Source organism: Microcaecilia unicolor, chromosome 9, assembly GCF_901765095.1.
Source record: "Microcaecilia unicolor chromosome 9, aMicUni1.1, whole genome shotgun sequence".
In the NCBI taxonomy this organism is placed as follows: Eukaryota; Metazoa; Chordata; class Amphibia; order Gymnophiona; family Siphonopidae; genus Microcaecilia; species Microcaecilia unicolor.
The window spans coordinates 221,986,568-222,012,752 of NC_044039.1; the positions used below are offsets into that span (position 1 = coordinate 221,986,568).

A 26,185-nucleotide genomic window follows, 5' to 3' on the forward strand; every position below is an offset into this window, starting at 1 on the left:
AGCACTGGGTTTGGGGGGTGTGGGGGGCATTGCCATGAATTGCATGTCTGGAACGGGAAAAGAATGTGTAAAAAATTATGTTGTGCGGGGGAGGGGGGTATACTGGCCCCCCAAATGATGTGGAAGAGAAAAGGGAGGGAGATGATTGGTCCTACTGTGTTTTATATTTTTTGGGTTATGGGGTGGGAAATGTCCAGATGTCCGTCTGATACAATGTCTGTATATATCCATTGTGCTTCCTGTGCATTTTTTCTACTGTATTTCATGGTGTCTGATTCAACTTTTCTATTTCTGATAAAGTGGATAATATGTATCAGGCTTGGTTGTGATACACTTCATGGTCTGGTTCTGTATTTCATGGATCCAGTTTGCCAATTTTAGTTTCTCTGACATCAAAATTCAAGGTTGCATACCACAGGTGTAATGCACTGATTCAGGACACAGTTAAACAGTGAGTCAAGATGGGATGGATAAGGAGAATAAAGACAGGAGGGCAAAGGAACAGCATCACAGGAGCGACTGAGGGGAAGAGATTTAGAAATAAATATTAGCACAGAACAGGAGAGGGGGAGACAAGGTGGAGAGGAGAAATGAGGCAGGACAGAATAGAAAGGGGGGAGGGGGACAGAGAGGAGGCAGGATGGAAGAGAACAAGGGGAGAGAAAAGGTTGGGATAAAGAGACACAAGTGAGAGGAATGCTAGAACTGGAAAGAGGGGGACTGTGGAAACATGAGGCGAGAGGAGGGTAGGATAGAGGAGAGACGTGAAACCAAAGAAAGAGAATTCAGTGATGCCGGCACAAGAGACTCACCTGGTAACTGGCTGATTTCTTTGGCTGCAGTTTCTTTAAACAGAGGCTGCAAATGGAGAACAGGATGCAGGAGAGCAGAACTACAAAGGTGAACAGGGTGATGGGACGTACAGGACCTGCAACAGCACAATACATTGGTCAGAATTGGTACTGCAGGCAGTGCATGAAATATATAAACCTGAGAGGCAGACATACCCACCCACAGCACGGAGAAGAGGTCAAGAGAGATTGCACACAGCTGGAAAAAGCAGTGTGGCCAGGGCTGTGGGTTTCTCGCCCAATTGGGCTATTTTCCGCGAGCCGCTGAGGCTTTTTCATGCCGCATGTGGGTTGCGGGATTTTGAGCGGCTTTTTTAAGCCCCGCTGGCGGTTTTTTTTGCCCACCGCTGTTTTTTTCCCCGCGGCCGCTGGCCGGGGGGGGGGTTGGCTGGTTTTCCCGCGGCCATGGCCAGTAGAAGCCCCACGGAGGCGGGCTTAATGATGTCATTCATATGCAAATGGACTCATTAATATTTATTAATGATATCATTCACATGCAAATTTACATTAATATTTATTAATGATGTCATTCGTATGCAAATGGACTCATTAATATTTATTAATGATGTCATTCACATGCAAATTGACTTTGTGCAGTTTTGGGCTGGTTTTGGGCATGACAAATTTTTTCCATCTGGCAACACTGAATGGGGGTATCAGACAGGAGAGGACGAAGACTGCAGAGAGGAGAAGACGACTGGAGCACAGTTCAGCGAGGAGAGTGTACACAGCAGGAACAGAAAGCGTCACAATAGCTCTGGAAAAATGGACACAGAATTTCCTTCCTGTCCAGAATTCTGCTTAGGGATCAGGAGGCCGATTCTCAGAACTCCTGCGCTAAGCCAACCCTGCAGATCCCATAGTGCCAGAACAGTGCAGAAAAATTACTCTCCAATGATATTCAAATTATTTACATGGCGTAAACGCGAAAGCAAGGGGGAGGAACATGCCTGGCACATGCGCCAGTCCAATCAGACTGTGAAGCACATATTGGCACTGCTCTGCTGGTTTACGTGGCTTTCCCCCTCCCCCACCCATACCAATTACGTGGCAAGAGGAGGAGCAAAGAGGCTGCACATTGTGACCTGCCTCCCAGAAATGCTAAAAGATCTGCACGAACATTTCTTAATCTACGCTTCCCCAGCTGCAAAGGAGTAAAATACAAACTAATGCACGCGACCAGCTTTTCTTACATAAGTACGCAGCTGTGGAATGCACACCCAACACACCTGAAAACGATCAACGAACTAAGTAACTTCTGCAAATCTCTGAAAACCTACCTCTTTAACAAGGCTTACCAGGAGAACCCATAACTAACTATGACACTACACCTATCTACCTATATTCAGAAAATATCTTTCTATAACTACTTGACCAGATCCTCTTGTTTTCCTTGACTTCTGTATAACACCAATTGTATTCTATACCCTGGAATGGTGATGCCATAACAGGGTTTTGTAAGCCACATTGAGCCTGCAAATAGGTGGGAAAATATGGGATACAAGTGCAATAAATAAATAAATAAAGAATCATTGGGGAGGAATCCAAAAAGACCTCATTTAAATGAGCTTGACTACATTTGCATTCTATCTGCGCTACGCCCTGGCTTGCTTGTTGCTTGCTGTGCTAGACCCCTCTGATCTTTCTGCGCTGGTAAATGCGGTTAACTTTTGATCATCGACACCAGAGAGAGAAGGGGTGTGGGAGTTGCTGGGAGCTATGGTGAAAGGGCTAGATTAGGGGTGGAGGAGACAGAATGCAGGGGTATTAGGTATAGGAGAGCTGACAGAGAAAGCTAGGAGGAACCCCCCTGAAGATTGGGTAGAGAAAGCTGGGGGGTGAATCTCAGGAAGGTGAGGGGATGGAGGTTCAAGCTAAGGTGAGGGGGGAGAGAAAGAGAGAGAGAGCTGGAGCTGGATAGGGTGGAACCTGGAGAGCAAGACAACTGGGATGGTTGAGTCTGATGAGGGAAAGAGCTGGTATGGGGAGTGTTGGGCCTGGGGAAGGAAAGAGTTAGGGGTTTTGAGAGGGCAATTGTGCACATAAAAATGACAAAATATCATAGAGTTATTTGGTTATCAGCTGTCTGAGCTACGTGGCAGACAGACATCTTAAAATGCCTAAAGAAAGGTCCATCTGCTAAAAATGTTCAAATCTCGATTTTGGAAAGTCAAAATTCGGATATTTCACAGCGCAGTTTGTGGGCAGGACTAAGGAGTTGCCAAAAGTAGGTGGTCCAACAGGGATTTTTGACTGGGAAGACACACAAAACACACGCATAATCTAGACCTGTTTCAGTCACGCCCAAGTTACAAAAAGTTGCTCTAATTGTTCTGCCCCCAGCAGCCTTATACTAGTTTTTACTGCATACCTCTAAAATGTGTTTAATGCCATTAATGCTATTCTTTTTCCTAGGGATTTTAGTGCTACAGTCACTTCCTGTCATGATATGTGAGCAATGCATTGTGTGTAATGTAGTCTCATGTGTACTGCAACCACGCCTGCTTATCCTCTTTTCTCTTGCAAAGACCTCCTCTTCCTCTCAGCCAAGCTTGCTGTTATTTCCTATCTCTACTATCTTTGTTCTGATGGGTCAATCAAGGACTGCCCACCATGATTTCATCTGCAACCTGGTCTCAGGCTCTGTCCCCTCACCTTGCCCTCTAGCCTTCTGGGTGTTCTTCTTGGTCACTCTGAGCTTGGACACTTCTTGTCTCAGAAGCATGTGCCTTTCTGCTCCCCTGGAGTGAACTTGCCTTTTTAACCACAATATTGCACCATTCAACACCTTATCTCCGAAAACCTTCCTTTTCCTGACAACTTTCCTATCTCTGCCATAAACTCTCATACCAAGTGTTCTATAGAAGTTCCAATAAAGCTTAAGCATCATGATTAACATAGTGCCTTACTGGCCTTGACAGAACTGGTTCCTTCTTCTTGAAAGATTATTTTATTGGCTCTTGTACCCACGTTATCCAAAAGACGAGTTCGGTTCAACGTGGCTTACATTAGTAACAGTGATTACAATTTAATAGCAGTGATGCGGTTCAAAGATTACAATTCTATGTGTCTAACAGTATCAACAATGATTAAAATACAGTGAATTGTGGGACAGAATTGATTAATTGTAGAATATGACGTGGATAGCAGTAGTAATAAGAGCAGTTACACTGGAGTGTAACAGAGAAAGATGTTGGTTTGAATGGCAGATGTTTACTTTGCTTAGACAGTAATAACCTATTGTTAAACTTCATTGGCTCCCTATTACAGAACGAGTCACCTTTAAGGCCATCATACTAATCCACAAGATTATCCATGGAGTATCACCAAGTTACATGGTCAATCTATTAAACCTTCCGACCAGAAACATGTCAACATCTTCATGATCATACCTTAACCTGCACCTTCCCAATTGCAAAGGACTAAAGTACAAAACCTACCATGCATCTAACTTCCCCTACCTGGGATCCCAACTCTGGAATGCTCTACCCAGATACATTCGGTCAGTTAATGAATATCTTCCCTTTAGGAAACTATTGAAAACCCATCTATTCAAACAGGTTTACCCGAATGACTTGACCTACCATAAGCAACCCATCTGTTTACCGGTTCAACTAATCATTAACAACAATGACTCAGAAAATATCTCCTACCAACCTTCTTACCCTCCATGCTCTTCCTCAACTTCTCCTTTATCGCTCCACCTCCTTACCTATCCCTAGCCTTTCTCTCATACCTCTTCTATCCCATTTACTCCTTGTTCATTTGTCCTATCACATACCCCCTTTGTTGATTCTGTTACTATAGATTGTATTCTCTTGTTACTATGTAAGCCGCATTGAGCCTGTGATGAGTGGGAAAGCGCGGGGTACAAATGTAATAAATAAAATAAATAAGTGTAGATGCATTTCGGAAAGTGAACAACCATTTCTGGGCTAGGTAAACATTATGGGATTGGTCAGTCATCTCATTTACCATTGATATTGCTATCTAATTTTCACAGATTGGGCCTCTTCTGGTAGGAACTTCTTGAGCGTTTTGCAGAAGGTCATTTGCAGAAGGTCAGGTAACATATTAATCTTACAGTTGTTGGTAGTGACTTCCATACTTTAGTTACCAAGTGGGAGAACCCCCGTTGTGTATAAACTTGTATATTATTCTCTTACAGTTGGGGAAATGTAGCAAGCGGAATTTGCAGGAGCCTGGTAGGGCGTTCCATAGTGGTAGGATAATCAGCGTGAGCATATAGTCTGGGGCTGTGCCGTACAGTATACCAAAGCCTTGAATTATCCCGGTGGTTGGGAGGCAGGGCTGGTGGTTGGGAGGTGAGGATAGTGCTGGGCAGACTTATACGGTCTATGCCAGAGCCAGTGGTTGGGAGGCGGAGCTGGTGGTTGGGAGGCGGGGATAGGGCTGGGCAGACTTATATGGTCTGTGCCAGAGCCAGTGGTTGGGAGGAGGGGCTGGTGGTTGGGAGGCGGGGATAGTGCTGGGCAGACTTATACGGTCTGTGCCAGAGCCGGTGGTTGGGAGGCGGGACTGGTGGTTGGGAGGCGGGGATAGTGCTGGGCAGACTTATACGGTCTGTGCCCTGAAGAGCACAGGTACAAATCAAAGTAGGGTATACACAAAAAGCAGCAAATATGAGTTATCTTGTTGGGCAGACTGGATGGACCGTGCAGGTCTTTTTCTGCCGTCATCTACTATGTTACTATGATTCTTGCGCTCACAGGGAGTCAGTGTAAGGTTCGTTGGTATCTTGAGGCTTTGAAAATCATATGTGCCTCAGTGTTTTGGGCTGTCTGCAGTTTCTTCAGGCTCTTTTCTTTGCATTCGGCATATATTCCATTGAAATAGTCGATCTGGGTCGAGAAGAACCCTCTGATCCTTCTCATTTTAAATAGGGTTCTGAATGCAGGGGCGGACTAAGAGTGGTCTGGATTCCCTGACCGGCCGCTGTCCAACGCCACCCTACCACCGCACTGCTGTCTCCCCTACCGCCCCAGCTGACGCCACATGCCATCCCGGTCCTACCTGAAGGGCCCTGGTGTTCTAGTGGCCTCTGCAGGGGTGAGCATGTTCTTTCCTACCTGCTGCGCTGCCACTATTCCCCCGCCCATTGGCGCTGCCATATTTTCAAAATGGCAGCTGAGAGTTCCTGTGGATCATCTTGTCGTGAGGATAAGTCTCCAGTTGTTGTGGCTTCAGTTTCTGGTTCCGATGTTGGAGGTGAAGAGCTATGTGGTAGGCCTCAGCAAGATATTTTTCCTGGAGACTATGCCTGCAGTAACTCACTTGGTCAAACTGGATTCCATCACTCTAGATTTGGTATGGAAGATCCTTCCAACTCTGCACAATGCTATTACTAAACTTACAAATGTGGTGGAAATGTCTTGTTGAACTTCAAGTGGGGTAACAGAGGATATTAAATCACTCCAGACAAAGCTTCAAAAGGGGAAGATAGAGATAATTTAAAGGGGATTCAGACTACCTTAATAAAGATTAAAGAATTGATGAATAGGAAAATGGAAAATTTTAGAGAATTACATAAGATCCTTAAGTCTATCTTTCTTAAATTTTTCCTAAACATAAAAGGCTTCATTTACAAAGCCACGCTAGCAATTCCTGCAAGGCAAATGAGAGGAAGGCCATAGGAATTGATTGGGCTTCCTGTCATTTGCTGCACCGAGAATTGGTAGCACGGCTTTGTTAAAGAGGCCTACAATCTTTCCACCACTTCAGATGTTTAGGGAATATTTGGAAGAACATTGCTACAGAAGACATCCCTCCTGTTTCAAACGTTTCCTCAGTTAAGTCATCTAAAGTTGGAGGGGATCAGACTGAGGTAGCTCCCACTGCTACTAAGGATACAGTTCAAACTCCTCGTATTGACCTATAAGTGCATTCACTCTGCAGCTCCTCAGTACCTCTCCACTCTCATCTCTCCTTACATTCCTCCCTGGGAACTCCGTTTCCTTGGTAAATCTCTCTTATCTGCATCCTTCTCCTCCACCGCTAACTCCAGACTCCGTTCCTTTTATCTTGCTGCACCATATGCCTGGAATAGACTTCCTGAGCCTGTACGTCAAGCTCCATCTCTGGCTGTATTCTAATCTAAGCTAAAAGCCCACCTTTTTGATGCTGGTTTTAACTCCTAACCCTTATTCACTTGTTCAGAACCCTTATTTTATCATCCTCACTTTAATATTCCCTTATGTCTTGTTTGTCCTGTTTGTCTGTCCTGATTAGATTGTCAAGCAGGGACTGTCTCTTCATGTTCAAGTGTACAGCGCTGCGTAAGTCTAGTAGCGCTTTAGAAATGATAAGTAGTAGTAGAAGTAATATCTCAGGGTAGCCTGGATTTAACAGGATTTCTGGAGAGAACTGATACAAATGTAACCGACAGAGCTACGTTAACCATGACCTTTGTGTTTCCCCGGGATAGGGACCACGTCTTGAAATTATTTTTCCGCCACAGGCAAGAACTATTCTTGGGTCAAAAGGTGTGAATATTTCTTGACTTGGCAAAGATAACACAGGAGCGTAGAAAAAAGTTTCTCCTGTTTCGCCAACAAGTTTTGGCATTTGGTGGTAAATTTTTAAACGTTTGGTTATTATTTCTGATCACTTGGTGACATCAGCGAGCCGAGCCAGTTTGTGGCAAATGCAGACAAATGTGGCAGGAAGCGGTGAAAAGTATATATTTTTTTGACCCAGATCAACTGAAATTTTTGATTGAGGCAAAGAAGTTGGAGCTCCCTGTTTGCGGACAGGGTACGTAATTATTATATGTCAAGGGTTTGGGATATTTGGGATATTCCCCACTTTGTACTTTTTAATTTCATACCTTTATAATTGTTCTATGCTTCTGGGATGAAATTTCCTTTGGATCTCTCCTCTTTATTGGTGGACAATATAGAACTATAATTATGCTTTGTTTTAAGGATGGAATTTTTCTTTAGAATTTAAAGGTAATAAATAGAAATACAACAAAACATAGAAAATAAATAAGATACCTTTTTTATTGGACTAACTTAATATATTTTTTGATTAGCTTTCGAAGGTAACCCTTCTTCTTCAGATCAGAAATAAGCAAATGTTGATAAATAACAGTATATATAAGTGAAACACCAAAGCATTCCAATGACAGTCTCACAGGAAGAAAGTGGGGTAAGGTGAGAAACAGGTGAGCTGGGTGGATGAGAGACAGGGAGAGATGCATGGTGATAAGAGGGTGACAAAGCAGTAGAATTTTATAGTTTATAATGGGTTAGAAAACCCAGATCTTTGTTAAGTCCTGTCTGGTGGATGTCAAAACATTTAATCATTCTGACTTCAAAGGTCTTACGTTCCTGTATTGTTTTAAAGTTACCTTTCAGGATTCTTACAATGAAATCACTGGTACAGTGTTCTGGTTTTGTAAAGTGCTGCCCCACAGGCGTGACATCCTGGCTGGCACTGGCATTTTTCATATGATGTCTATGTAAATTAAATCTTGTCTTTAGCATCTGGCTTGTTTCTCCAATATAGCACCCTTCGTCACATTTTTTACACTGAATGATGTATACCACATTGGAAGATGAGCATGTAAAATAGTCCTTTATGTTGAATATTTTTCCTTTGTGAATGACTGTGGGGTCCTGTGAAATGTTTTGGCATAGTTTGCAACTGGATATATTGCAAGGATGTGTGCCATTCTCTTCGTTATGAGTTTCTATCAGGAACTTGCTTTTCACTAGTTTGTGTTTTAAATTGGGTGGCTGTCGGAAGGCATTTAGAATTTGTAATTTCCAATATGTGCTTTTCACTCAAGTATTGTGCTTGTTAAGGTGAATGACAAAGTTGCATACTTTTCCCCATACCCATTCAATCTATAAGCAGAACAAATCATCAGAGAAGCAGGAATGGATGAAGAAACCAGAGGTGTGGAAATTGAAGGAAGACTCATCAAAGGCCTTCACTATACTGATGTTACTGGCTGAAAGTGGAGATGATCTGAAACATTTGCTTATCAAGATCAAAGAACATTGTCTTAAAATAGGCTTAATATCTCATTGTGAAGATGACAAAGATCCTGACAACAGGTAACTTCAATAATTTCAACCTTGATAGAGAAGCAATAGAAACAGTACACAACTTCAACTTCAACCAATAATCAATAACGAAACAACATACAGTCAAGAAATCCAATGACGCATCTCTCTGGGTAGAAAGGCTACAAAAGACCTAGACAAGATCTTCAAGGGCAGAGGTTTTCTCAATAAAGTCATATAGACGTGAAAGTTGACCACAGAAGAAGCAAGACGGAAGGAACATTGATGTCTTTGAATTAAATGCTAGAGAATAATACTTTGTATATTGTGGACCATCTGAAGAACAAATCAATTGGTATTGGAGGAGATCAAACCCAAGCTTTCCTCAAAGGACACAACTTTGCCTTTCATTCTTCCGAGAATCCACTCAATAATAGCTGTACGGTTCAAGATGCTGCACTTCAACCCCCCCCCCCCCCCCCCCACCCCAGAGCCACTTAATTTCCTGGATCATTTCTCTTTCCCCTTTTTTCCTTGTTATAACAGATCCACCCTAATAATTTTGGTCTAAATAATCAGGTTAACATAAACAAATATTATTTACTTGATTGGTTTATAATTTTTTATCTTTTTAAATGACTGATATGTAATTATGCCTGCAAAATTACATAACAAGTGGGCTATGCCTGGATGAAAAATGTTACAGTACATTTATAAAGAAAGAAGGAAAACAAAGAAAAAGGCTTGAAGAGTTTGCAAAACCAGCTTTGCTTCTCTCTGTCTCATTTTATTTCCTTCATAAATTTATATTAATTACTGACTATAGACAGAGGACAGGTACAGCAGAAGAACATGCTGTAGGGAGAAGCAAGGCAAGGCGAGTCCAGATCAGGGAGGGGAGAGAAGGGAGAGCTCACAGCATGGAGGGGAGAAGAGAGGACAGCCCAGAACCTGGAAGGGAGAGGAGAGGAGGGAGAGCCCAGGGCAGGGAGGGGAGAGGAGGGACAGCCTAGAGCATGGAGGGGAGAGGAGGCAGAGCAGGGAGGGGAGAGGAGAGGAGGGGCAGCCCAGAGCAGGGAGGGAGAGGAGAGGACAGCCCAGAACCTGGGAGAGGAGGGAGAGTCCAGGGAGGGGAGGGGAGAGGAGGGAGAGCCCAGAGCAGGGAGGGGAGAGGAGGGACAGCCTAGAGCATGGAGGGGAGAGCCCAGAGCAGGGAGGGGAGAGGAGAGGAGGGGCAGCCCAGAGCAGGGAGGGGAGGGGAGAGGAGCGGCAACCTCAAGCAGGGAGGGGAGAGGAGAGGACCGCCCAGAACCTGGGAGAGGAGAGGAGGGAGAGCCCAGGGCAGGAAGGGGAGAGGAGGGAGAGCCCAGGGCAGGGAGGGGAGAGGAGGGAGAGCCCAGAGCATGGCAGGGAGAGGAGAGGAGGGGCAACCTCGAGCAGGGAGGGGAGAGGAAGGGACAGCCCAGAACCTGGGAGAGGAGAGGAGGCAGGGCAGGGAGGGGAGAGGAGAGGAAAAAAGAAAAGAGGAGGGAGAGCATAGAGCTGCACTTACCTAATCTCAGAACGGAGAAGAAGAGAAGCCAGAATATGCAGAGGATTGGTGCGACAATGACTTGGCTGACAGCTGCGGAGTGAATTTGCTGGCTCAGCTTTGCTGGCACATAGGCGTAGTAAATATTGTATCGATCCACCAGGTGCTTCAGCAGCATATAGAGTAAACCTGGACAGAAGAGTGAGGATGAAGAGCAACGTAAGGCCACTCCTGCATCCCAGACACCAAATCTACAGCCAGCGGGTGGGCAATACAGCCCGGGAGTCAAACCCAGCCCACCACCGCCTATGTGCAATGCTCCACCTTGTAAACGTTTCACTATATCCAGCCTGCTGACCCGGTTGCTCTGCCAATGTTATCATTTGGGGCCTGATGATGTGCTAACATTCATGCATCATTAAAGATGCCCATTTTGGGGGTGGGGTTTAATGATGACATCAACAGAGTAGCCACGAGGAACCCTGTGTTGCATTATGAGCTCTCAGTTATTCTCAGCATCAAAGAACTGAGGGCTGAGTCTCTGTGGCAAACCTGCATTGATTATTTCTGAATCAGACCCAGGACTGGCCTCAAGCTAAAACTGATAATTCTATGTCGTATACAATTAAATTGGGGGGGGGGGGGGGGGGAGAATGGGAGTGCAATAAGCTGTGGCACAAGCCCTGCTCAGTCTTAAATGTGCCCTAATAGGAGATATCCACCATTTTGGACAGATTAATATGAACTGGTCAGCTTGGGCTGGTGGGACTGTGAGAATTCAGAACTTACAGTATATGGTTTTAACTACTTAATTTTTACATTCATGCTCAGACTTCTACTGGCTCCCAACCCCTACTTGTCTCAGGTCTCCAACCCCCACCACTCTCACACCCCAAAACCTCCAATGGATTCTCAACCTCCACTGAGCATGGACCCCCCCCAACCCCCACTGGTCTCACAACTCAGACCTCGACGGGGCCACAACCCACACTGAGCATGGAACCCCAGACCTCCACTAAACCCCCCAACCTAATCATGGCTCCCAATGAGGCCTTTGGGTCAAACAGTTTAACCACCATGCCATACAGCGTATGCAATATTCTCTCCTAAGCCATCTGCACAGCTCCATAATCCCTTCCTTTTCCTCAGAGGTTCTTCTTGCTTGAGCTATGGTTTGTTGAATTTGAATACCATCTTTGTCTTGCCTACTAATTTCACTGGGAGTCTGTTCCATGCACCTACCACCCCTTCTGTACGAATGGATGGGGCAGGACACATCCGCACTGCCACTGATGTTCTGGGAGAAGGATGGGCCATACACTTACCAGTGGCTTAGCTACATGGGGCCATGGGGGCTTGGGCCACCGTAGATTTGGCCCTGGACCCCCCCTGCCAACGACCCTCTTGACCCCCCTCTCACCGCCAACCCTCCCCTGCCGTCGCCGTGGGCTACCTTTGCTGGTGGGGGACCCCAACCCCCGCTAGCCAAGGTGCTCTTCTTCCGGCGCAAGGCTTCGTTCTGTTTCTGAGTCTGGTGCAGGACGTCAGACTCACAGAAACAGAACAAAGCCTTGCAGATCAGCCAGCGGCCGCGTTGCTGGCTGATCTGCAAGGCTTTGTTCTGTTTCTGTGAGTCTGACGTCCTGTACGTACAACGTACAGGACGTCAGAGTCACAGAAACAGAACGAAGCCTTGCGCCGGAAGAAGAGGACCTCGGCTGGCGGGGGTTGGGGTCCCCCACCAGCAAAGGTAGGTGGTGGCTGGTGAGGGTTGGCGGTGAGAGGGGGGGGGGTCGAGAGGATCGTCGGCAGGGGGGTGGGCCAAAGTTGGTGGCAGCGGCGGGGGTTCGGCAATGGCGGGGGGGGGGGGGGGGTCAGCAGTGCTGGGGAGGGGCTAAAATGTGCCCCCTCACCACAGGCTCTGGACCCCCCTCCTGCCGAAGTCTGGCTACGTCCCTGAGTCACTTACCAAAAGGAACTATGATAGGACATGTGATGCTGTACGTCATCACCACGGTGAAAATGCAAGTTGTCCAAGCATATTCCAACCCAAACTGGAACTCATAGGCCTGACTCTAAATTGCAGAGAGAGGGAGAGAGAGAGAGAGAGGAGAGAGAGAGGAGAGAGAGAGAGAGAGAGAGAGAGAGAGAGAGAGAGGAGAGAGAGAGAGAGAGGAGAGAAGAGAGAGAGAGCATCAAATCAGTATCAATGGGCATTTTTCCTTTAGTAGCATCTTAAATGTGTCTTTAGCATATTGTAATGTACAGGGAATGAGGATGCTGAAGGGAAGCTGCTGACCTGAAGATTGAGAGTTACAATCCTGAACCTTCAGGCCTCGAACCTGAAACTGAATCTGTCAATGGCGTGGTCACAGGAACGGAGGATGAAGCATCCTGGGCTGGGAAGAGACTGGGAGTAAGAGAGGAGGCCACGGCAGGAGCAATGGCTGGAAGCTGGCCAGCAGGAGGTCATGTTTTCTATCTTAATGGGCTAATGTTGTGCCACTTCACAGCTACAGGATATTGGACCTACTGCGCATAAGTATTTATTGATATCCTTTGTCACAAGGATGAAAAATTGTTCACATAATTGTAGTATGATAAACAACCCAGAGACACAAAACTAATGAGGACAAAGCATTCTAAAGGGCAGCTCCCTAGGGCCTGACCCCTTTATGCGAGGAACATCCCTTAATCTTCATTATACTGGGAGATGACACCTTCAGTTTCTTACAGAAGGTGCTCTGATGCCTGAACTCTGTAGAGGGTGCTCTTTTGCCATCTCTCCCCTCCCGCTCCCTTGTGCCTGACCTCTGTCTTCTGGAAGGGTGAACAGTGTGCGTCCAGAGCTCATGAATATGTATGAGAGTGGCTGAGGGAGGAGCTTGGCCTTGATTATGCTGATAGAGGCCAGCTTTGTATAATGATGGGGTCCTGGGACAGAGCTGGTAACTGGCCAGAATCTGTGATTAACAGGCCCAGATACAGCCTCTGGTACCCCGGTTTTGATCGGCGTCGGTGCACTCTCACCGCGGCCACTACCACTGCAGGAAAAGTAGCAGCAGATGTAAGAACTCAAGAGAAGTACAGCGAGAGGCCTCAGCGCCTATGGAAGCAGCACATTTGCATAGGTTTCCATGACAACAGGGGCAGGGCTTCTGCAGGTTTCCACGACAACAGGGGCAGGGCTTCTGCAGGTTTCCGTGACAACAGGGGCAGGGCTTCTGCAGGCCCTGGGAATGAATGTTGGTTTGAGCTTCGGTGCTGAGCTTTTGTTAAGTTGTTATGGTTACTGTAGCAGCCAAAAAACCCGGCAGTGGTACCCGTAGACCCAGAGGTGAGGGAATACCTGAGGAAGGGGAATACCTGAGGAAGACTACTAGGGTTTTGAGCCACCCGTACTAAGGATTTCTGGGGGAAGCAGGAGAACTTCCTTCCTCTAACCCCATCATATCAATAAGTTGTGGTGTGGTCTTCTCCTCGCCAACTTCTTCACCTGGTCCTGGTGATCAGAGGTTCTACACAGAAGATGGAGAGGGCCTGCCTTGTGTCCTGCAGCAGAGTGAACATTTGCTCACAACTCCCCTCTGGCTTCAGATATCAGCTTAACCAAAGACAACAAGGCAATGTGAAATTTAACAAAGTGTGTGTGTGGGGGGGGGGGGGGGGGGGGGATGGGGATCCTGAGGGATGGACAACAAACCTTTTCTGAATTGTTTCTACCATTTATTTGCATATTTAAAAATCCACCCTGCCGAGTTCCTCGTTACACACTGCAGACCCCTCGTACCCGCTTGATATGTAGGCGTTCAGGCTCAGACTTGGAAAAGCAGAGGCGCGTGGCATACACCATCAGTCCAGGGATACGCAGGAGCTCCATGGCTGACCCAATCAGACTGGACGTAATGACATAGTTTACGAAGAATGCACCATTGTCGGGCAGGAACACACACCTGTGAACCCAAAAACACATTACAGGACGGCCACCTTACTCAGCAAACCAACCCTCCCCAGCATTGTCATACAATGAATATGTATGAGACAGATCTGCATGCACTGCCTCCTCTATATCCAGATATATCTCATTTTATCGACTTACTTATTCTCAGTAAAAGATAAGAGCAAAATACAACAACCAAAGAAATACAATTATTACAAAGCATAAAAATAACAAATAGCTGTTAAGTGAAAAAAACAAGTCCAAGACTGGAGTCAGAAGCATAAAAATACATTTACTGAAAAAAAATCACAGCATATCAGAAACAAAATGTAAAACTCAAAAATGACCAATGAAATCTCATAAAATAACCAAATTCATCACTCAGTGCTGAAATAGGAGCGCAATTAATTTTGAATTAGCCCTAAGCACAGTAAAACCTCCGAAGATTGAATACCTGGTTAACAATCAAGTTTTGCCCATTTTCTCTCTGGCTTATCATGAAGGAGCAGCCAGGACTGCTGAGCTGTGCCTTTGGGACATTGTTGACCGTCTGCTTGGGACACGGCCGTATGCCTGCTCTGCATGGCTGCCTCAACCTGTTTCCTCACGAGACTCCACCATGCCCTGATCACATGATCGCAAGAGCCAGTTGGAGTCAAAAGCTGAAGAGGACAAGAATTTCAATTCTGCCCAATCTTTGGAGTTCAGCTAGAGCTAGTAAGAGTGGTGCTGATTGTCACTCTGCCCAGTTAGGGTTGCTGTTTCCCTGCAAGGATCCCCCCAGTGAGTATCCTAGCAAAGGGATTAAGCAAGACGGTTTGGACAAGGCTAGCTGTAACTCACTAGGAGTTCTGGAGCTATTTCTCTGCAGAACCCTTGCTGTACTTTTGCAAGGCCTGTTGGAAGACTCCTGTGATCTGTGACTAAAGTACTGTTCACTGCAGCTTACCTATAGAGGAAAAGAGTCCCACAGAGTGCAATGCAAGGACCTCTTTGCATAAACACACGGGGAAGAGGTCTGTCGTGGCCCTTAACAAGGCTCTGACCCCAACGGTAACAGGGTTTCCCCAATAGAGGGCAACCTCCCCACTGTCAATCTCAGAGACACCAAGAGTAGCCCATCCCAATGCTGGAGACTGAAGGCCAAATGAGAGAGATTTTTCTTGTGGGCCCCAGCCATGTCTAAAACTAGCTCTGGCAGATGCACATTCCAAAAACTGACATATTCCAATCAGTAAATAGAAAATAAAATTCTTTTTTCTACTTGTGTTGTCTGGTGAAACTGATGTGCCGCGCTAGTCTGTCTGTCATCATTTATTATGTTACTATATTTTGTGGTGCACTTTTTATTTATTTGTTACATTTGTATCCCACATTTTCCCACCTATTTGCAGGCTTGATGTGGCTTACATAGTACCATAAAGGCGTTCGCCAATTCCGGTATGAACAAATACAGTAATGTTGTGGTAGAATAAGGTTCGTGTGTACAGACACATTAGGGAATCGTAGAGAGGAAGAGAATCTCGCCTTGACTACTGCAACCTATTCCTCACTGGCCTCCCACTTAGCCATCTATCCCCCCTTCAATCCATTCAGAACTCTGCTGCACGTCTTATATTCCACCTGAACCGATATACTCATATCACCCCTCTCCCTTCACTGGCTTCCGATCAGGTACTGCATACAGTTCAAGCTTCTCCTTCTCACCTACAAATGCACTCAATCTGCAGCCCCTCATTACCTCTCTACCCTTACTCTCCTTACACTCCTACCCGAAACCTCCACTCACAGGACAAATCCCTCCTCTCTGTACCCTTCTCCACCACCGCCAACTCCAGGCTCCGCCCTTTCTGCCTCGCCTCTCCCTATGCTTGGAATAAGCTTCCTGAGCCCGTACGCCAAGCCCCCTCCCTGCCCATCTTCAAATCCTTGCTCAAAGCCCACCTCTTCAATGTCGCTTTCGGCACCTAACCATTGTACCTCTATCCAGGAAATCTAGACTGCCCACAATTTGATTAACTACACTTGTCCTTTAGATTGTAAGCTCCTTTGAGCAGGGACTGTCCTTCTTTGTTAGATTGTACAGCGCTGCGTAACCCTGGTAGCGCTTTAGAAATGTTAAATAGTAGTAGTAGTAACCAGATAGGTTTCCAGTAAAGCAGGTAAATAAAGCAGGCTTCCAAATAAGTCAGGCTTTCAATAAAGCAGGTTTCTCTCACCTCCAACACCCTTCCAAACCCTCAGGAGCTGGCCATCCCTACCTTGGAACTCTCCCACTCCATAGAGGCTTCTCCTCCCTCCTGGGGATTCCTCTCCCCTCTGATCTACCCCTCCTTCCATATAATCCATCCAACCATCTTCTTCCCTCTCCAAGGGCCCCTCTCTATTCCAGCTGGGCCGCAAGGTATATTGATTGTGTATCCAGGGGAACTGAGCTTCTTCCCTCCGCCTCCCCCTAGTGGGGGACGAAATTATAGGCTCAGCCTGGCTATCCCCCTGGCTCCCTCTGCTGGAGCTGGGAATCCATTCCCTTGTTTCCAGATTACTCTCTGCCTCCCTCCTTGCAATGGCTTCTGGTACTTGTATTTCAGGGTCTAAATGCTTCATCCTAGCCCCCGTGGCAGTGGCCCTGTCACACTCTAAACATGTTTTCACCTAGATAATATTTTGGGTGTAGTGCAGAGGGCTTATTTCAAACTGTGCCTTGCTGTCCCTGCCTCTTCTTTTCTTCTGTCGTTAACATCATGATGGCTTCTCCAGTTGCTGCATCTCTTGTCTTTTCATCTCTTCACCAGCCAGTAAGACACGATGTGTTCACCAACCATCCTGTCCTTGCCTTCTCCTTTGGCAGCCAGTGGGATGGGCCACCGTTGGCAGCAGGTGAGGTTGAGAAGTTGGAACTGCTGTTTCCCCAGGAGAACAAGCCTTCCCTGGATGCTCCAGCATGCAAAGAGGTGAGAGAGCAGATCTGGGACCTCCTACAAAGGAACGAGCAGGGTCCTGTCTTTGGAGGAGTGACAGTCTGAAACGGTGACATCATGTTAAGGAACTTGTGTGGGGGGGGGGGGGTGCAGAATGAGAGCCACCCCCAGTGCTAGGGGTAAGTAGGGGTAAGATACTGACCAGGGGGTGCAGTAATATTACTGATGCTGTGGGATCTGCTTTTGCACTCCGTTTGCAGAGCTACAACCCATCCATCAAGACAGAAAGTCGTAGAAAAATGAGGAGGTTAATACAGTAAATGATGCAGTGAAGAACACAGCAGTGACACTAATTGAATCACAGACTCAATTAAGGAGAAGAATGTGGCAGCTGTGTTTCTCATTCTTTTTTCACATGGGATTAAAGAATTCTAATTTAAATAGTACCAAAGAAAGATTAATATCTTTTGCGCTGCTCATTTCATTTGCGTAGCAGCACAACACTGAAATCTTTCCAGAATTAAACCTTGGATAAACGAGCTGTGAAAAATCTGTCTTTGGCCTTCAGTCTTACTCAGTGGGGTGGTAAGATTCACTTTGGCATGGGCCACCCTTGGCATCCATGTTGTCCTGGGAAGCAGTAAAATTGGAAGATCACCGACACCCTCCTCAGGTCCAGCCTGCTGTTCCCTGCACAGTGAGAGGCAGATGCTCAAAAGCCTGAAGTACAGTCCCATGAACTTAGAGCAAAAAAAAATTGCCACAGAAGGCTCAAACTAATGAGCATGCAAATTACTGCCACATTAAAATTGCCGCAGTAATCTGTGGCTTAGTGAAGAATCTCAACATTCCTGTCAGAGCCTGAGCAGTGATTAGCTAAGGTACTGACAGGAAAGTTGACTTAAAAAAAACCCAACAACAAAAAAAGCCAAGGCTCTCTCCTAACCGCCCCCCTAATGTTACAAAAAAGGCCTGGAGGTCTAATGGACTCCAGGGTCCTCCCACCTGACCCCTGTAATGTTAAAAAAAAAAGGTCTGGTGATCTACTGGACCCCAGCCCCACTAGGGTCCAAAATAACTCCCTGGTGGTCTCACGGGACCCCAACCCAATCCAATCCAAGGCCCCCGGCCCCAATACCTGGAAGGAGGCAGGAGTGATGTCCACTTGCTCCTGCCTCTGGGGCCATCAACTTCAAAATGGTGGCACTCTCCGCCCCTCACGGTGCATCCTACTACCATATAAGGCCCCGCCTAATGCATCTCAGGATGCACTGGGTGGGTTGGGGCACCACCATTTTGAAGATAACGGTGCCCACAGACAGAAGCAAGAGGTCATTGCTCCTGCCTCCTTCCAGGTATGGGGGCTGGGGACTTGGAGCCTTGGGCTGGGTTCCCACTAGACACCCTGGGAGATTTTTTTTTTTGGGGGGGGGGGGCGAGGGTCCACTAGACCGCCAGGCTTTTTTTTTTAACATTAGGGGAAAAATGAGGGGTTAAGCCACCTCATATTGGGAGGGGGGGGGGGGGGATAGATTTTGCGTCTGGGCAAGGTGGTTGTGTTGGAGGGAGAGAAGGGATGCTGCCAATCCTTCTATGTTGCTTTGGATCTGGTGAAAACGTTTCCCATGCTAAATATGCATGAGAAACTTTATTTTTCTTATTTTTAACATAGCTTTAAATGTGGTCTGCATTAATGGTTTCAGCTCCCACGCTGCCCTGTCAAACCTGTGCATTAACAGACTATTAACACCAGCATTACTTTTGACCATGGACTCCGAGGAGTGCTGTATACAGAGGGTCCTCCTGCAGGAATCTTGTATAGAAGGCGTGAAACCAAACAAGTGTAGCGGTGATTGGATGGCAACACCAGTAAATGGGAAGCAAAGCCAGTGCTGGGCAGACTTGTACAGTCTGTGCCCTGAAAATAGCAAGGACAAATTAGGATCAAGTATACAAGTTGTTGGGCGGACTGGATGGATTGTATAGGTCTTTATCTGCTGTCAGCTACTATGTTAGGCAGTGGCGTTCCTAGGGGGGCTGACACCCGGGGCGGATCGCCGATGCATCCCGCCCCCCCGGGTGCAGCGCCCCCCTGGTGAAAGACCCCCCCCCCCCCAGGTGCCTGCCGGCTCTTCGTTCTCATGCTCCCTCTGCCCCGGAAGAGGAAGTAACCTGTTCGGGGGCAGAGGGAGCATGAAAACGAAGAGCCGACAGGCGCGCGGCACCCCCCCAGCGGCGTGCGCCTGGGGCGGACCGCCCCCACCGCCCCCCCCTTGGTACGCCACTGATGTTAGGTCTCTTGCCAGGCTCTACCACAGGACAATAGATCTGAACATTAATCTCTTGCTGTGCCAAAACTCAGAACTTTTTCCCTCATTTTAATGACAGGCCAGGAAAGCCCAACAACACTTACTGAAACTTGACGTCAGCTTCATCCAGGAAGTGAGTATCAAAGAGCCACCGGAAGAAAAGGTCAAGGCTAAGGAAGAAGAACAGTGCATTAAACCCCTCTGTGCATCATACGACTCTCTCCACCCCTCCTCCCGCCTCCAACCTTCCCCCGTCGCCAACCTTCCCCCGCTGCCGTCCCTTACCTTTGCTGGCGGGGGACCCCAACCCCCCGCCAGCCGAGGTCCTCTCTTCCGTTGCAGCAGGCTGCAAGTTGCAAAGCTTCCTGTTCTTCTGAGTCCTACGTCCTGCACGTACAACGCGCAGGACGTCAGACTCAGTTTCAAATTCTGAGTCTGACGTCCTGCACGTTGTACGTGCAGAACGTCAGATTCAGAAGAACAGGAAGCTTTGCAACTTGCAGCCTGCAACGGAAGAGAGGACCTCGGCTGGTGGGGGTTGGGGTCCCCCGCCAGCAAAGGTAAGCGACGGGTTGGCAGCAGTAGGGGGGTCCAGGGCAATATCTGCGAGGGCCCCACGCAGATACACCCCTGCCCCTGTGCATTACACTCGGCGACTACTGATGGGCAGGGAGAACAGTGTGTTACACACTCTTCTGTACACTGTTCACAGGGAGGGGGAGCAGACACTCCTCTGCATTACCTGGTTAGACCAAGCGAGGGCAGAATGATCACCATGAACACTAGGAAAAAGTAACACTTGTGCATCGTTAGTTGATTCTCAGCAGACCTAGAAATAAAGAAGACAAGAAAGCTGAGAGTGAGAGGAACGCAGTTCATGCAACAATCCCCCCCCCCCCCTTCAACACGTATGAGGAGAGGACAACTGAGACACTTACTCAGCATATGACACACGCAAACAGAAAGCAGCTGTGACACATATTCATGCAAAATGCACACCTAATGCAGCATGTGACAGAGGGAGAGGCACACATCTATACAGAGCAAAGAACACACACAGTTCAGGTACAGACAAAGCCTGCAACACACACAGAGACACAATACACACACACTGTGTTACAGGGGAATAGACACGTCATGCAACATGAGCATACTGGAGCACGTATATAGGGCCTAGTTGAAACTAGGATCTTTGATTTCTGCTGAAACTGAATCTGCGACTGAAACTGGCCACTTGCTTTCGGCAGAAACTGAACCCGAACCTGCCTCCCCCTCACCCAACTAAAAAAAAGCTCCCTTCCTGAGCTCACCCATTCCCTGGCAACGGTGGCCTCCTCTTCGGTTTACTTCATTATTGGTGGGTAGCGGGTGCAGGAGCCTCCCCATTTGCTCATGCGCATGGCCTGGTTCCAGTAGAAATGGCTGCTGAGACTTCCCACGGCAGCCATTTTGAGATTGGAACCAACATGGGCACTCATAGATATTGATCCAGTGCACACACACGGCCCTGGCATACTCATGGATATTGATCCAGTGCACACACATTCCTGGTGCACTCATGGACACTAATCTAGTGCACACATAGAGGGTACTTGCATAAGAGAAAGCTATTTTTAGGTGCCTAAACGTGTCTATTCAGAGTTTATTCCATTAAAATAGACGCCTGCTTTTCTTTATATAATACTAGCCCTTAAGCCCGTTAAAACAGGCGAGATCTGTGTTTTGCAAAATGTAATAATTCTCACCTCCATCCATCCAGGTCCAGCAAACCTCCTCTCCCCTGCCCTCCCCTCCCCCGATCCATGTCCTGCAACCCTGCTCTCTCCCCTGCCCTCCTCCCCATGACCAGCAGCCCTCCTGTCTCCCCTGGCCTCATCCCATCCACCAACCCTCCTCTCTCCCCTGCCCTCCCCCCATATCCAGCAACCCTCCTCTTTCCCTTGGCCTCCCTCCCCGTCCACCAACCCTGCTCTCTCCCATGCCCTCCCCCCATGTCCAGCAACCCTCCTCTCTCCCCTGCCCTCCCCTCCCCTCCATCGATCCATGTCCTGCAACCCTGCTCTCTCCCCTGCCCTTCCCCCCATGTCCAGCAGCCCTCCTGTCTCCCCTGGCCTCACCCCGTCCACCGACCCTCCTCTCTCCCCTGCCCTCCCCCCCATATCCAGCAACCCTCCTCTTTCCCTTGGCCTCGCCCCCCTGCTCTCTCCCCTGTCCTCCCCCCATGTCCAGCAACCCGCCTCTCTGCCCTGCTCTCTCCCCATGTCCAGCTACCCTCCTCGCCGCAGCTCCCTCCCCCCTCCATGCCGGGCCCCCTGCACTGACATGAGAGCGCCTCTCACCTCCGTGTGAAAGTGCTGCAGGCAGCAGCAGATCGCTCTGCTGCTGCCTGCAGCACTTCCATACAGAGGTGAGAGGCACTGTCATGTCAGTGCAGTGGGCCCAATACGGAGGGGGGCAGGAGCGGCGTTGGGGATGTGGAGGTTGCTACGCCGGCGATGTTGCTTCGTCTCCAAGCTCCAGCAGCAGCGTCCATTTCCCTCTCTGTTCTGCCCTCTGACATCATCACGTCTTGACGCAAGGGCGGGACAGAGAGGGAAGTCTCTACTGCGCATTTGTGGGTGAGTCGGTCACTTGTCATTTATATGTTTGACTAGTCTGTGTGAATAAAGGCAGGAACTTACACCAGCCAGAGAACCAGAATAAATGCTCTCTCCTAGATTAGAGATATACATGTATAAATGATACTGTAGTATTGAATAATTTGCATGCGATAATTGTGTGCCATCCCCATGTAATGTCCAAGTAGTAAGTACAGAATAGCGCATAAGCCAACTTATTGCCTAAACCTCCAAAGACCCCCTCCTGCAGCCCTTGTTCTGTGGAGAAAGATGGAGCGGGGTGTTACCTGGTCCAGTGCGACTCCAGAAAAGCCGAGTAATACACCACAAAGGGAAGGAACACTGAGAAGGCCCAGAGCAGCAAGGTGGGGAAAAACTGCGTCACTACGGGATTCTGGAGAAGAGAAGCAAGAGGAAGGACTGCATGAGCATAAAATGGTAACCTCTTTACTGCCCTCTCGCTGTGCCCCAAGCAGTGCCCTGCAGCACATTGAAATCTTTTACAACATAAATCATGTAAATATATTTTGGTCTTTACAATTCCCAGTGCAAGGTGTCGGTACTCAAATGCCAGACCACCCTTCAGGGATGGGGTGATCACTGAGAGATCCACCCCACAATAGCCAGACCCTCTGCAACCTGTCACAGAATCTATGACAAGGCAGAATTGGTGTGTAGAGCCTGAGCTTTTTCATTAAAACTTGGGGGTCCATGGGTCAATTTTAGCAGACAATGGAAAAGGTGCCGGTACTCAGTACCCCCAAGTACCCTCTCCAAAAAAGCCCTGCTTTTATCACATGTAGCAGTTATTTTGATTTCTACAGGCATTTCTTTTTTCTTTCATTTAGGGGGCTTATCAACATGAGCTATTGTTAAGACGTTATTTTACTGTTAACTTGTAATTAGCTTGATTGTTCTATACTTGGCTCACTTTTGATAATGTGATGTCATAATGCCTCATTCCACCAATGACTAACAGCCAACCTCATCAGTGATGTCACAATGGCCTGATCACCTACATGTGGGTCCCTTTTATCCAGTGCTTTTGTTATAGCAAATGAGGTGCCGGTACTCAAATGCTAGGCCACCCTTCAGGGTGAAGTAATCACTGAGGGACCCACCCCACAATAGCCAGGCCCCCTGCAACCAGTCACAGAATCTATGACAAGGCAGAATTGGTGTGTAGAGCCTGAGCTTTTTCATTAAAACTTGGGGGTCCATGGGTCAATTTTAGCAGACAATGGAAAAGGTGCCGGTACTCAGTACCCCCAAGTACCCTCTCCAAAAAAGCCCTGCTTTTATCACATGTAGCAGTGATTTTGATTTCTACAGGTATCTCTTTTTTCTTTCATTTAGGGGGCTTATCAACATGAGCTATTGTTAAGACGTTATTTTACTGTTACCCCCTGTAATTAGCTTGATTGTTCTATACTTGGCTCACTTTTGATAATGTGATGTCATAATGCCTCATTCCACCAATGGCTAACAGCCAACCTCATCAGTGATGTCACAATGCCCTGATCACCTACACGTGGGTCCCTTTATCCAGTGCGTTTGTTCTAGCAAAAGAGGTGCCGGTACTCAAATGCTAGGCCACCCTTCAGGGGTGAGGTGTTCACTGAGGGACCCACCACCCCACAATAGCCAGGCCCCCTGCAACCAGTCACAGAATCTATGACAAGGCAGAATTGGTGTGTAGAGCCTGAGCTTTTTCATTAAACTTGGGGGTCCATGGGTCAATTTTAGCAGACAATGGAAAAGGTGCCGATACTCAGTACCTCCAAGTACCCCCTCAAAAAAAAAGCCCTGACAATTCCCCTCAGTCCAGTCCAGGGCCCTGGGATCACAGGGAGCAGCAGAATGAGCTGTGTCTGCTCTAGCTCCTCCCCCCAGGATGAGCAGTGTCTGCTCTAGCCCCTCCCCTTCCCTCTCCTCCCTACTGTGCTCTCAGATGAGTTCACAGCCCAGGGTTGCAGAGAGCTGCAGGATGAGCTGTGTCTGCTCTAGCTCCTCCCCCCAGGATGAGGTGTGTCTGCTCTAGCTCCTCCCCCCCAGGATGAGGTGTGTCTGCTTGATTTGCATATGATTTGCCCCCTGTGCTACCCTTTAGTGCAGTGGTTTTACACTGTTTTTCCTATGATAATATTTCTTCCTGCATCGGAAATAAGTTCAGCACAAGAAAATCAACAGTTAACTGCAGTGCTAAATGGTTGTGCAACTTACTGCATCATCCCCAGTGTCTGCTGCAGTCTCACCCCCCTCCCTTCCTGTTCAGAGAAGAGCCAGAGACACTGGAGGGGGAGGGGGGGAGGAGGAGGAAAAAAGGAGTCCTGGAGAGGGAGAAGAACTGAGAGGGAGGAGGGATACAGAAGCAGAGGGTGTTGAGGAAGGCTGCTAAGTCTGAACATCTTGCTTCTTTACATAATATCATCATTGGTTACCTGTATTTTATAGGATACAATTCGCGCTAATGGCTTAAACTTACAGATCTGTGTGTGAACGAGTCCCTGCAACGCTTGCTAAATTAGTTCGACAGCATGAACCAATGAGGTTACTATGATTGCAAGATAAAATGTTCTTGGAGGTTCCTCCGGTTATGGAGACCCTATTAATGTCTACAAGGAAGGCAGCGTTTCTCTATCTAGCACCATCACTGTGGAATGCTCTCCCCCAAGCCTTGCTGGAAGTTCAGCCTTTAATATGTTTTAAGTGCCTGCTGAAGGCTCATTATTTTGTGATGGCCTTTGCAGTCTCGCTGCCCAAGAGCTAGGGGGATCTGATATGCTATAATATGATTTGGTTTACATTTATTTAGTTTTATTTTTGAATTGATTTTAATTGTTTTCTGTTTTGAATGAACTAATGTAGAAGAGTCTTTCCGAGATAGAGGCCACTGGAGAGGGAAGGAGGGAGGGAGAAGAAGAGACCACTGGAGAGGGAAGGAGGGAGGAAGAACAAGAGAAAGAGGTCATTGGAGTAGGAGGGGGGAGGGAGAACAAGAAGCAGAGGCCACTGGAGAGGGAAGGAGGGAGGAAGAACAAGAGAAAGAGGTCATTGGAGTAGGAGGGGGGAGGGAGAACAAGAAGCAGAGAAGAGACAGAGACCACTGGAGATGGAAGGGATAAAAGGATACAAGAGCACTGGAGAAAGAGGGAGTGAAGGACAGATGGGAGAGACAGAGGCAGAGGAGAGGACAGAGAAGGTTGCTGGAGGTGAGATTAAGGACAGTGGAACTGGAGAAGTTGGGGAGGAGGACAGGAGAAGAAGGGGAAGACAATCAAAGAGTCACTATAAAAGAAGTGTGAGAAAGGCAAAGGACATTTGAGAGGGGGGGGGACTGGGGCAGAAAGAAAGAGAGAGAGAGAGAGAGAGAGACAGACAGACAGAGACAGATAGGAAGGAAAAAAGAGAAACACAGAGACAGGTGCTAGAGAGGAAAGAGGGAATGGCGACACAGAAAGAAGAAATGAGGAAAGCCTTGACCTGCCCTCCTACAAGTGGCAGGTGCCTGAAAACTCCAAGATATATTTCCCAATGAGACCTGACATTAGACCCTTCTTTTTACTATTCACTGGACTGAAGCCCCTCCCCCTCCCCCTTCTGCCAGAAGCCCCTGCCCCATCACCAGCATAATAGAAGACTGGATCCTGCCCCGCCATTTAGACACACAGCAGCACCTTCAGGCTCTCCACAGGATACGTGACATTGAACATGTCCATGGTGTTGACAATGATGGCAGGAGTGGTGAGGAAGAAGAGGAGAAGAAAAAGGCAGATGTTGACGATGACGAAACGCAGCCACCAGCTGCTGCCATGTACTGAGAGATTCTCCCTAAAAGGAAACAGAGGGGTCAGAATGTATTAGAAATGTAGAATATAGTGGCAGAAAAAGACCAAATGGCTTATCCAGTCTGCTGACGTCACACTGGCCTGGGCATTTCCTTCTGCTGAGGGAGTTGAGTCCCGAGATATCCCCACCCAAG

General features: G+C 47.7%; 1 protein-coding gene across 4 annotated transcripts in view; it reads right to left on the reverse strand.

Moving 5' to 3' along the window:
- Positions 1-26,185, reverse strand: part of TMEM63C (transmembrane protein 63C) — a 169,591-nt gene that overhangs the window by 15,473 nt on the left and 127,933 nt on the right. For all 4 annotated transcript variants that reach the window (XM_030214815.1, XM_030214812.1, XM_030214813.1 and 1 more), the window contains 8 exons: positions 25,881-26,034; positions 22,491-22,597; positions 20,328-20,414; positions 19,690-19,755; positions 14,206-14,368; positions 12,385-12,490; positions 10,437-10,604; positions 813-928 (listed from right to left, as the gene is read on the reverse strand). In XM_030214815.1, coding sequence (XP_030070675.1) covers positions 813-928; positions 10,437-10,604; positions 12,385-12,490; positions 14,206-14,368; positions 19,690-19,755; positions 20,328-20,414; positions 22,491-22,597; positions 25,881-26,034 — 967 coding nt within the window. The remainder of the gene's footprint in view (positions 1-812; positions 929-10,436; positions 10,605-12,384; positions 12,491-14,205; positions 14,369-19,689; positions 19,756-20,327; positions 20,415-22,490; positions 22,598-25,880; positions 26,035-26,185) is intronic.